This window comes from Lissotriton helveticus, chromosome 2_1, assembly GCF_964261635.1.
Source record: "Lissotriton helveticus chromosome 2_1, aLisHel1.1, whole genome shotgun sequence".
NCBI lineage: Eukaryota > Metazoa > Chordata > Amphibia > Caudata > Salamandridae > Lissotriton > Lissotriton helveticus.
The window spans coordinates 1,906,882,698-1,906,895,844 of NC_136059.1; the positions used below are offsets into that span (position 1 = coordinate 1,906,882,698).

Sequence of the window (13,147 nt, forward strand, 5' to 3'; positions counted from 1 at the left end):
CTGAAGGGCAGACTTAACAAAGAAAGTTTTTCAAACTGTAGAATATTCTAACAACTTAAAAGTAAAATGTTATGCTGGGGCGAAAATCTTATTAGCATTATCACATAAAAACCTGTACAAGTATACGTAAAAGAATTTCACATCACTAACGACCGACAACAAATGGCAAATTAACAACAACAAAAATTCTTGGGAATTCAGTAATATTATGTTCTTAATTCAACCCTTGCAACTCAGAAGAAAGGTATTTACTATTGCGTTTTCACATGTTTCTAGTGTTGGGCACCTGAATCTCAGAATCAAATTTATAGCTAGTGGCCTATTACACAAACTTTAGACCTTCTTTCCAACTTACCAACCATTTCCAGAGCGTTTACATCAATGGTTCCTCCAACCACCCCTCCTCTAGAATCCAACTGTGATCTTCCTAGGCCAACAGACATACTAATTTCCCGGTCTCTGTTACTCCCGACTGAGAGACGGCCTTGACTTTTCAATCCGCTTGTGGTCCACCTAAAATGTAAAATGTAATAGATCACCGATAGATGCAGATCATTTACCACTATCCATAATAAATACAAAAAACCAATGACAATTTCAAAGTACTAACAAAACTAAGTAACACGTTCTCCCTTTTTTTCTCTCTCTCTGTGCCCATTGTCTGTTGAGGACATGGACTATACAAGTCCAAGGTGCCCAGCCATACAAGGGACACCTGCGGGAACGCGTGGGTACAAACCAGCGGCAGGGGAGGGAGACGCACATAGCAAATGAGTCTCAAAAGGACTGAAGGGAGTGAGTGTGGGTTTGGGGCGGCAAGGCAACATTGGCAATAAGAAATGGCCGTAAATGCAACATATCAGTTTTGAGAAAGCATTGATTAATGATGAAAAAATGCATTATGGGATATTGATGCCATTTTCCTTTGCTCTCAGTATCACTGAAATGGAAACCAAGCTTCTTTCCACCGCCTGATTTGCCCTGCCAATAGAAATCAAGTTGGTACATTTAAAAGACTGTATGCTGTGGCTGTGTTTCACTTCATAATGATTTATTGCACTGAAGAAGGTACCACGCCGAAATGCATTTGCACTAATAAATCATGTCAACAATCCCGAGAGTGCTCCGAATATTTGTGGAGTTGTTGTCTAACAAAGGCAAATTCACCCTTCGTCGACAGATGCACCCGCCAAGTGTTCGACTGCCTGGGTGAATTTGTGGAGAATATACATATACTACATATACATACATGAATATACATATACATACATGAATAAATATATATATATATATATATTCTAGCAGCCCGTCCCGACGTTGTCCGGGCATGCTGTAGCCGACGCCACTGTACCTTAACACGCTCCAGCCGCGAACGTGTTTTTCCAGTGTTCGCTCCATCCCCAAACGTGTTTGGCCGCTCCAGCGTCTTTGGCCGCTCCAGCCTACGCCCCTGCAATATGCGAACGTGTGTGTTCGCTCCATCCCCGAACGTGTTTGGCCGCTCCAGCCTACGCCACTTAGACGCACAACATCGCGTCAACGTCCAACGCCCACAACAATGCTAAAGGACACGCCCATTCGTATTGGAACGCTAGTCACACACAGAACACTTCTCTTTTGCCGAATCCCACAACGCGCACGCCCACAACGGACTACTTTTCACAAAACGTTCTTTTCCCCTTCTAATGTATATGTTGGGCTGCAGTATAGCCTATGACCATCTGCTGATACTGTAGTTTGCAATGCTGTATTGGGTGTTCCGATTGGTGCTGTGGTTCTTGAGCTTACCCGCCTCAAAGGTTTGGGCTCTCTCGTTATTATATTAGTATAGATAGTATAGTATGGATTTTTTGCAATTTTTTAAATATTTTTTTTTATCCGTCTGCATAGCCTATGTCCTTCTGCTGCAACTGCCCTTTCCAACACTGTATTGGGTGTTGTGATTGGTGCTGTGGTTACTGAGATTACCCGCCTCAAAGGTTTGGGCTCTCTCTTTATAATATTAGTATGGATATATATATATATCTCCTTTGATTCCGTTACTTGCTGCAGAGTTCCTTCAACAAACGGGCATGGCCCACCAAATCAGTGCATAAAGTACACCTTTTGGCTCTTACAAGCCTTGATCACATGACAAGCGCCATGGCTTTGGTGTTCTCTTTTTAAAGTGACAAGTGCAAAGTTCAAAGTGCAAAAGAACGCGGTCATAGACATGGAAGACATATTTGAAAATTCTCACTGCCAGTCTGTCTTTACATAAATGTAAGTAAAATACATTTTTTGTAAAAATTTCATAATGATTTCTAAAATTCATCAGCATTTGGCAAAACATTACACAGACTTTAAAACCATGAAAATTTGTATTATAATATCTATAATACATCATCGTTTCCGCTATGCTTTTTGTTAATCTGTTCACAAGGGGATGATGATAATGAAAACAATAGACACCATGTATATAACAAATAGGAATATCTGTAAAATACATTTTGTTCCCTGATGTCTTTTCTGTCACAAACACCCCCTATGATGTCCATGATTAGGACTTGTTCTATAGTTTGATTGATTTGTTAAACATGTGCAAATGACCGCAAAAATGTGTAAGTGCAAGTGACAGAATTTTCCTAAGAGGACATCTCTTATTCTCTCCCACTACCCTTGTGCAAAAGCGCATGAATGCATACTGATTTCTTAAAATGTAACTATTGTTAAAACGATTCGATAAAACGTAATAACAATTTCTGTTTATGTCACTAATTATTTGTATAATTATATTTTCCATTTTGGCTGTTCGGTAGCTACTTTGTACATATTTTAATCTTGGTATGAATACCTATTTTTTCACCATCATATTTCTTCCTAGCTTGACATTGTTCTTTATATATATGATATTATCATAGTCGGGTATGAGGACCTAGCTTTTACTCCACTTCTCTTTTCCATCATTTTGCAACAAAGTAGGTACATCATACTTAATTTGTCTTTAAAGGCATGTGTAGAGATCTTCTGATGTATTGAGCCCTCCTGAATGTTTGGAGTCAAGCTCTAGGATATAACAAGTCTCAAATGTTCTTAATTTCATTTCTCTATTGCCCCCTCGCCTACTTGGTGGAACAGGATCAATGAGATAGTACCTGATATCTTGAGTATTCGAATTGTGTTGATCCTTAAAATGACATGCTACTGGATATGTGTTATCATGGTTCACTATTGCTCTCATATGTTGGAGTATTCTTTTATGTGCTTGTAGTTTGGTGCTCCCTATATATTGTGAACCACAGGGGCAATGTAGCACATAAATAACGTGGTCTGTTTTACATGTCAAGACTTTGGTGATCTTATTTTCTTTGTCACCAAACAGGGTTTGGTAAATTGTTTTGTTAACACCATATTGGTAGGCTTTGCATGTTTTACATTTGTAAAAGCATTTGTGTGACGTTAGCCAACTTGTCCCCTCAATAATCTCTGGGCTAGTCTTGACTAGGCTTTCTCTCATAGATGGTCCCCTACTATGAGTGATAGATATTCTATGCAGAAGTAAATGCCCTATCATCGGATCATTAAGTACCAGGGGCCAGTTCCGCTTTATTATAGACCTCAGGCTTTTCTCCTGTTTACTGAAGCCTGGAATAATTCTGAAATCATTGGTACCTTGTTTCACTTTCCTGGGGTTACTCGTGTCTTTAGATTGGTCTGAATTACTGATGGAATTACTCCGTTTGTCTCTGAGTAGTTCTGCCCTCTCTATTGTCATGGACTTTGTGATTGCTCTATTGATGGTTTTATGAGAGTAGCCACTGTCTAAGAATCTTGATTTACTTGCTGCTTGTGCAGTCTTGAGGTCCTCATTATTGCTACTGACTCTCCTCAGCCTCAACATCTCCCCATACGGAATGCTTTCAACTAAGTGCCTAGGGTGAGCAATGCTGGCGTGCAAAATTGAGTTGCCTGCAGTTTCCTGACGGTAAACCCTAATTTCAATGTTCTCATTTATTACATACACTTGGGTATCTAGGAAATTCACAGATTTATCACTGATTGTAGCAGTGAAGTGCAAATTGATGTCATTATGATTAATAGCTGTTACAAATTCAGTGGCCGCTTCCTTTGTACCGTTCCATATTATAAATAAATCATCGCTAAAATGGAGCCATAACTTAAAATTGTTCTTCAAATACATCTTGTGTGTGGTGCCGAGAACCAGCTCCTTCCACCAGCCCATGTGTAAACACGCGTAGCTGGGGGGAGAAGATGGCTCCCATGCCTATCCCACGCGTTTGGTGGTAAAGTACATTGTTGAACATGAAGACATTGTTATTAATACAAAACGTCACCATATCAATCAACATTTTACAGTGTTATGACATTTGTGCTGATCTTCTGCACAAGTAGTGTTCCAATGCCTTCACTCCATCTTCACTGTACGTATTCCTGCAAAAAATAGTCCACGTATTGTCATGTATGTTCCACTAGGCTGTCTCTCACTGAGAGGATCGGTCTCCCAGGTGGTTTCAATGGGTTTTTATGTATTTTTGGGATGAAGTAGATGGTGGGTACAGTTGGTCTTTCCATTTTTTTTTTTTAACAATTTTTATTTTCAGCAAAGTAAACAGTCACATTGACAATCAGTACGACAATAGTTCAAGTAAGATGTGAGTGCACAGTTTTGCAGCATCATAAGATATAAGCACATTAACACTTGAAATAACCCAACACGTCTTCCCTATATCTTGCAGTTTCCTTATTCACAGTCCCATCCCCCCCCCCATTGTCATCTGAGCTATCTTCGTCATCTTCCGGCAGCGGGTCACAAATCTCCCCCCTGTATACATTCCAAGCAGCCCAGACCCTGTTCCACTTACGAGGGCATGCCCTGTTGACATACACCGCTCTTTCAGTAACCATTAATAAGTCCATGTTCTTGCTCCATTGCGCCAATGTCGGCAGGTCCGCAGCGCCCCACTTTTGTGCTATGTCTCGCTTTGCCACCATGAGTGCCAGTGTGGCCCAAATCAGACCATACCTAGACAAATCGTTTGGATCCCATACATTCAAGAGACATTTGCGTGGTTCTGGTGTTAGTGAGACTGTAAGTGTCTGTGAAATAGTACGCATCACCTGTCGCCAGTAAGCCGCAATGTGTGGACAATCCCAGAGGGTGTGGAACAGGGTACCTTCAATGCCGCAGTTCCGAAGATAATAAGGATGTGGAGCTCGCTGGAGTTTGTGCAGCGTGGCTCGAGTGTAATATATACGATGAAGGATTTTTAATTGTAGCAGCCAAAACTTGGCTGAGATGCCTACCTCCCTTTGGGACGCCAGCGCTTCGTTCCACTCTGTGTCGTCCATTTCGCCCACCTCCTCCACCCATCTCTCAAGCAGTTTCAATGTGGGGTCTGTCAGGTTATGGAGCAGTTTTTTGTAGGTAAGGGAAGTGGCACTATGTTGCATGTGAGCAGTCTATCTTCCAGTGGCGAGGATTCAGGGACTTCAGTCTTCGCTGGTAGTGCTTGTAATAGTGCATGTTGAATCTGCACATACCTATAGGTTTCGTTCGGGCTTAGATCATTGTGTTGCTGGAGCTGGGCGAATGAAATTACTGTGCCCTTATCCCATAAGTCTCCCACCGTGGATATTCCTATGTTGTCCCACTGTGTAAACCCCTTGCTCTTTCTCAATTGGCCTAGTGCCTTGGTGTCCCAGAGTGGGGTAAGTTTGGTAATTGCTCCTTTCCAGCCCAACTTTGCCTGCGCTGCGTGCCAGATCACAGTTGTCTGTTTCGTGGGCCCTATCAACTTCGCTACTTGACTTCTGTTATAGAGTGCTGAAAGCATACCTTCCGTACCCAGTTGGACCCAATCAGCTCTGTAGGCTGGGTCATCTCGGGGCGCATTAATCCATTGGTTGATGGTTTTGAGTTGGGCCGCCCAATAGTATAATTGTAAGTTTGGTAGCGCAATTCCCCCCTCATACCAACTCCTGTTTAGTTTGGTGTTGGCGATACGAGCAGGTTTGTTGCTCCACAGTAGGTTAGACACCAAAGCCGTCACCTGGCGAAAATATCTTGGGGCAATTGGATATGGTGAGTTTTCTAAGGCATACAGAAACCTCGGGAGGGCCATCATTTTGTAAAGCGCTGCCTTACCGAGGAGCGTCAGTGGCAGCAACGCCCAATGCTTCACATCGTTACGCAACCGGTCTAGAGACGGTTTCAGGTTTTTTCCAAAGAATTCAGTGTGGCTATCTGTAATATATATGCCAAGATATTTAAAAGAGGCCGTAGTTTGTAGGAGCGGGCAGTCCCTGTCCAACAGAGGCGCTGGCCCTCTCAATACATAAAGGACCGACTTTGACCAATTGATCGTATAACCTGACGTCGTCCCGTAGGTGTCGCATATCGCCAGGAGTGCTGGTATACTCCTGTCTGGATCTGTCAGGTACACTAACATATCGTCGACGTTTAACGACACGCGATCCTCCTATCCCTCCGTCCAAGTAATGCCTTTCAATAAGGTTGTGCTTCTAACCAGTGCCGCCAGTGGTTCCAGCACCAGAGCGAACAGTAGTGGCGAGAGGGGACATCCCTGTCTGGTCCCTCGTGCCAGTTGAATTGTACGTGAGATGTGACCATTGGCCACTACATGGGCAACTGGATTGGCGTATAGAAGGCGCACCCAAGCTATAAACGTAGGGCCAAAGCCCATATGGGCCAGCACCGCAAATAAATGTCCCCATGGTCTTTCCATTTTTAAGAGTTTGTATTCCTGCGTGCTGATAAAACCCAAACTCTTCCAGGCTAGTAACTTTGTGTAAAAATCATTATACATGGCTTTCAGATTGAGTGCATTGCCCTGTCATTGAGCTGTGAAAGCGCCTCCTTGGTGTGTTCCTCCTTAGATCAGATCACAATATTACCTCCCTTGTCGGAGTTTCGGGTCACTATCCGGTTATTGGTCTGTAGTTTTTGCATCAATAGATGGTATTGATGATTGCGCCTGTTGTTTTTAGACTTGGTATTTTGAACTTTATAATTAAGTTGTTTCATTTGAGACGTCACCTGCTCATTAGATATATCTATTGAATTCCTTGGGGAAACAGGATTGAAAGTGGGGAAAAACATGGCGGCCGGTGTATAGCGGGTCGCAAGTGAGCTCCCGGAACGTACGTGGTTCTTTGAAACAGACTTGGACTGCGGGATCGTAAAATGCTCTGAGTTTGCTCGTAAAATGAGAATGCTTTGATACCTTGCCTTCGGTTTCTTCAGGTTCTCGGCTCCCAGCTGCTGATCTGTGGCGCACTGAGATCGGCGTGCAGCAGGAGGTGCTGTGCCCGAGAGGAGGCGGTGTGAGGCGGCTCGCCTTGGTGGAGAGTCACTGCAGGCTTGACGAGGGGTGAAGGCACACTGCTAAGCCAACAAGGCGTCGGAACGGGTGTGGCATAAGGCAGCTCTGGAGCTCTGAAAAGGGAGAAGAGCTGCGGCTAAGATCTCCTTTCGAGGGGGAGGAGGTAAAGGAGGCTTTTTTCGGAAGGTGGCCAGTGCTACTGTCCTACAGGGGGATGAAGTTCGGAAGAAAGGCAGCCTCCTGAAAGTTTGTAAGAAAGGAAGTGCCGGCGAGGAGGAAGACTGTGCCTCTGCAAACAAAATACTTGAATACGGACGTCAGGAGAGGTAGGAGGAAGACACCTTCGGGCAGAGCGCCAGCAGAGAGGGTATCCAGGTATGCTATCCGCAGTTTAGCAGAAACGTTTGGTAAGGGAGTCAGTTGGGGAGAGTGAGCTTGCGAACTGTAGAGAGTCCTCTGTTGGGCAAGAGAGGAGGCAGAGGTGTGTCAAGGGTGAGAGGGGTGACAAAGTAGACAAGGAAAAAAATCAGGACAAGTGTAGCGAGTGGAGGGAGGTAGAGAAAATAGAGAGGGAGGAGAGAGCAGAGAAAGAAACAAGAGTTGAGGTCCCTGAAGTCCCATATACTACAGTTAAAAAACCCTCTGTCCTAAAACTAAGACACAGGAAATCCCTACAAAGTTCCCCCCCCAAAAAAAGCTCGCAGGCTCCTAAAGTAAAAATCACATCTTCTCTCCAAACCTATTTTAGAGTCTTGCCAAAGGTATTGATTTTGGGTGAGAACATGATGGCAGGCTAAAAAAATCACCTGGAGACACATGCCGCGAGACAGCTTGCTTCCCCCGAATCCCCTGAAACCTTCCCAGCCTTCCCGGAAACTTCAGATGGGGCAGAACATGGAGTATGAGTGTTAGAATCAAACTCCAGTAATAAACCAGAGAGTATAGGATTCAATTCTGAAAAAAATTCTGACCCAGACCCTAAACATCCAGATAAAGAAGATTCATCAGTTGGAGCACTTTTAGCAGTCTTATCAGCTGAAATTAAGAACAGATTTGAGATATCTGAGTCTAATCAGCTGGAGATAAAAAAGGCCTGCGAAGTAAGGGAAAGGAAGATAGAGACCTCAGTAGTAGGACGACAACACTAGAGGAGGAGGTCAAAGAACTTATGGAGACAGTGCATGCAAATTGTGCTGACATTTCTAAACTAAGGATTGTAGAGAAAGAGAGTATGGACAGAGTTGAGAGCTTAGAAAATGTTCAGTGACGTAACAATCTCAAAATTGTGAGGGTGCCCGAAGGTAAAGAAGGGGATAACATCAAATCGTATGTTGTTAAGCTGATTAAAGACATGATCCAACTAGATGAGTCAGAAGAGGAATTAGCGAAAGATATACAACGTGTCCATAGAGATCCCTTCAGAATTATTACAAACAGGTCTAAGCCTAGGAAAATCCTAATAAACTTTTTAACTTACGCGTTGAAAGAAAAAATCCTCTCAAAAGCCCTGGGGATGAAGTCAATTGAGGCAGATGGAGTAAAATACGAGATAAGATCGGACGTCTCTGTCACTACCTCTAACAGGCAATGGGAGATGGGGCAAAGGATTGATTACCTAAAATGCCTGGGTGCCTCTGTTCAGTTAAGATTCCCCGCTCATCTGAAGGTTATGCTGAACAACAAGATGCATATCTTTTATTCTGTTGATAAGCTAGATGACTTCATTAAAAGTTTTCAAACAGGGTGTTAGGTATTTTAGCTGTGAATGTTGCTACAGTACCACAGCGTTTAGGAAAGATGAAGAACTGTTTTTTTCTGTGAATCAGGTTACTTAGGGTGTGAATCACATTTAATAAACTCTTTAAAGAGTTAAATAATAATAAACAAAAAAAACAGACATAACTAAAAATTTATAGGTAAACTCACACAGGTACTTAATTGCAAATTATACTATAATTATTTGTACCACGTACGTTTCCGAGGAGGGGCACTCATATGGCTTTGAGCCATGTAGAAGTTGGGGAAGGGGGGTTTCACGGGTTGGGGGAGGTGAGGGGAGCACTAGGTGGGGAGCAGTGGGGAAAAAAAGAAAAAAAAGATTCTCTAGAGCCTCTGAAGTATTTTTAGTGCTGATTACTTTCTCTTTGCCTCTGTGCCGAGTTGCAACCAAGAGGAATGTAAATGGCCTCAGGGTACGAGGGAGGAGAAATACAATTTTACAATACTTAAAAGACTGCCCTGCCCAGATTATTATCTTACAGGAGACCCATTTATCAGTAAAGGAGGGTTTGGATCTCTTCAAATGTCAAAATTGGATCTCCCAAGTAGCCTGCACATCTCAGTCGGCAGTAACAAAAGGGGTGGTGATTTTAGTAAAAAGAGGGTCGCAAGCAGTGTTTGGGGCCCACACCTCTGACAAAGCAGGGAGATGGTTAGTGGTTAAGGCTAAGGTTTTAGGTTATCCCTTCACTTTAGTGGGATATTATGGCCCCAACCAGGACGATGTTTCTCCTTTGGGGGATTTATTAGCTGAATTGGTGGACTCTTCTGATCCAATCATCATGGCCAGTGATTTCAATGCAGTTTTAGATCATGCTCTAGATAGGACTTCACGTAGTAGAGCTTGTGTAAACCCAAAAATGTCTATGCTCATTAAACAAATAATGACCCAGCTCGGTGTTTGTGATATCTGGAGGCAGAAGGCTGGAAACAAAAAAAAAAGTTTTACATTCTATAACCATAAATATAGACATCAGTCCAGGATAGACTTTTTTCTTACCGATAGTGATCTGACTAAGTGGATTCAGAAGGTCGAACATGTGGGCGTCCATTTATCGGATCACTCGGCTGTGATTTTACATCTAAAGCTATATGAGAAAGCCCCCCAATCAAGATGGCCTTTAGATCGTACAATTCTACAGGAAGATGATGTTATTATTACACTGACTAGAGAAACAGAAGAGTTCTACCTTTTTAATCAGGGTTCAGCCATTCGTGGAGTAATTTGGGATGCTTATAAAGTTTTTTTACGAGGTAGGTTAGGGTCACTAGCGGCTGAAAAAAGAAGAAGATATTATGAGGAGATGTCAGCAGTTGAGGTACAGGTTCGGATCTTAGAGAAATATCTAATATCCTGCGGACCGCAACCCGGTAGACAATGGACTGCTTTTACCACCATTCGGAAGGATGTGTCAGTCGGCTCTTCCGCAGAAAGGTAAGAATACCCTGCTGTTGGGTCTGCTGAATTGCAGATCTCTCCCGAGGCACTCAGCTGAAATTAATCTTCTCATACTAGATCGGGACCTAGATATCCTGTTCCTATCGGAAACTTGGATAACTGTCAGCTCCGATGCTGATATTGTGCAAGCCCTCCTGCCAGGTTTTCTTCTGTTCCACTTGGACCGACCTGAGGGGCGAGGGGGTGGCATTGCCATTCTATATAGAGAGACTTACGTATGTAGGGCCCAGAAAGGTTTAGTTGCTGACTGTGAGAGCTGCCATTTCTCCTTGCAGATAACCCCCACAGTGGCACTGTCAGGTTTACTGATTTACCGGCCTCCGGGCTGCCTGGGCAACTTCGTAAGTTCCGTAATGGAAACTGTGACGACGCTGGCGTCGACTACATCAAATTTTATTGTGCTGGGTGATCTGAATCTCCATTTTAACGATACCGCAGATTTAATTGCCCGTGACCTTCAAGGTGACTTAAAAGCATGTGAGCTGCTTTTAATTAATGCAGGAGCCACGCATGATAAGGGTCACTTACTTGACCTAATGTTTTCTAATATCCCCCGTCTCTTGGCCAGGCCAGTACATCCTCTCCCGTGGTCTGACCATTTTTTGGTTTCGGCAGAATGGCAAGTCGAGTTACCCCCGACATCCGCCCCCCAGGCTTTCCTGGTGGACAGAGCTTGGTCCAGATTATCTATCAATGACTGGACCTCCAAATTGGTAGACTCGCTTCCCTCTCCCGAGTTAGACCCGATTAAAGGAGATGCGATTTTTAACCCATGGTTGACCACCTCTCTTGACGCCCTCATCCCTAAAAAGAGAGTACAAAAGAGGGAGAAGAGAATCGGATCCGCTCCCTGGTACACTGCCGAGCTTCGCTTGCTTAAGAAAGGATGTAAAAAGTTGGAGAGGGTATGGAGAAAGAAATTGGCGACAAATAAACGAGAGGAGTATCGTGTAGCTATGAGGGGTTATAAAGCTGCCATCCGGCTGGCAAAAGCCCAATTCTTTGAGGAGCGTATAAGATATGCTTCAAGCTCATCTAGGGAAACTTTTAAAGTGGTGCAAGAACTCCTTAAAGTTCCCGAACCGGTGGCCACACATGATAAACAGAAGTGTAAGGACCTGGCAGACTTTTTCCACACGAAAATAGTAAAGATACTTAGTTCCCTGCCGCAGACTATACGACCTCAGCAGATTCAGGAAAAGAACTCCATAACTCAGCCTAGAGAGCTATCTGCCTATTTAGATACTTTCGGCCCAGTTTCAGAGGCCGAAGTACTGAAAGCTCTTGGTTCTATGAAAAGTGGCTCCCCTATGGATCCGGTCCCTATGAAATTTTTAAAGCAGGTAGCAGCCTCCATTGTGACTCCTATCACTGAGCTGATGAACGCTTCCTTTTCCCAGGGCTTGGTTCCACCAAGCTGGAAAACAGCAGTGGTCAAGGCACTTTTAAAAAAAACAAACTTGGACACGGCGGAATTGGCAAATTTTAGGCCTATATCCCTGCTGCCAGGTCTCAGCAAAATTGCTGAAAGGCTAGCGAATTATCAACTGTCAGGTTTTTTGGAGTCGAATGGACTGCTCCGAGACTCGCAGACCGGATTCCGTCCAGGCCAGAGCACTGACACTGCCCTCCTGGCAGTGGTAGAAGAATCTAGACGCATTATGGATTCAGGAGGATCAGTGGCAGTGATCCTCCTGGACCTTAGTGCGGCGTTCGACACCGTTAATCATCAGGTGCTGATTCAGCGACTGTCAGAGGTGGGTGTGGCAGGGGCCGCTCTGAAATGGCTTACGTCATTTCTCGACGGCCGCTCATATCAGGTTTGGGAAGGCAGCAATCGGACTACATCTATCCCCCTCCAGTGGGGGGTGCCACAGGGCTCTTCTCTTAGCCCTACATTGTTTAATGTATATATGGCCCCCCTGGAGGATGTGGTGGCCCCTTATAACATCAATATCATCAGCTATGCTGATGATACGCAGTTAGTGGTCGCCTTATCCCAACTGGTAGAGAACCCCGATTTGCTGCACTCATGCCTGTCGGAAGTTCATGCCTGGATGGATGAATCAGCTCTTAAGCTGAACGGCTCTAAGACAGAGATAATGTTGCTAGGGAATAAAGTCCCCCCACTCCCATTGAACAGCTGGCCCAGCTGTATGGGCGATCTCCCTAGTACGAAAGAGGAGATCAAGAGCTTGGGGGTCTGGTTGGAACAAGATCTCTCGTTCAGGACCCAAGCTAAAAAAAACTGCAGGAGTTTGCTTTGCCCTGTTACGCTCAGCCCGCAAAATCTTTCCTCTTCTTCCTTTTCCATCTAGGAAGCTGTTGATTCAGGGGCTGATAACATCGCAACTCGACTATAGCAATGCCATCTTTTTGGGCGCCCCTGAATCCACCTTCAACAAACTTCAGCAGGTTCAAAATGCGGCGGCCAGACTGCTCATGGGCACCCCCAGAACTCAGTCAGCTAGACCTGCCCTTAAGGAATTGCACTGGCTCCCAGTGCGGGAAAGAGTAAAATTTAAAGCACTCTGTATAGCCCACAAAATTCTCCAGGGGACAGGAC

The 13,147-nt window shown here is 44.2% G+C and overlaps 1 protein-coding gene across 15 annotated transcripts in view; it reads right to left on the bottom strand.

Annotated features, from left to right (window-relative positions):
- The window catches only part of BLTP1 (bridge-like lipid transfer protein family member 1), a 2,102,388-nt gene that overhangs the window by 180,029 nt on the left and 1,909,212 nt on the right, over positions 1–13,147 (bottom strand). For all 15 annotated transcript variants that reach the window (XM_078676841.1, XM_078676840.1, XM_078676839.1 and 12 more), the window contains one exon: positions 356–513. In XM_078676841.1, the coding sequence (XP_078532967.1) occupies positions 356–513 (158 nt within the window). The remainder of the gene's footprint in view (positions 1–355; positions 514–13,147) is intronic.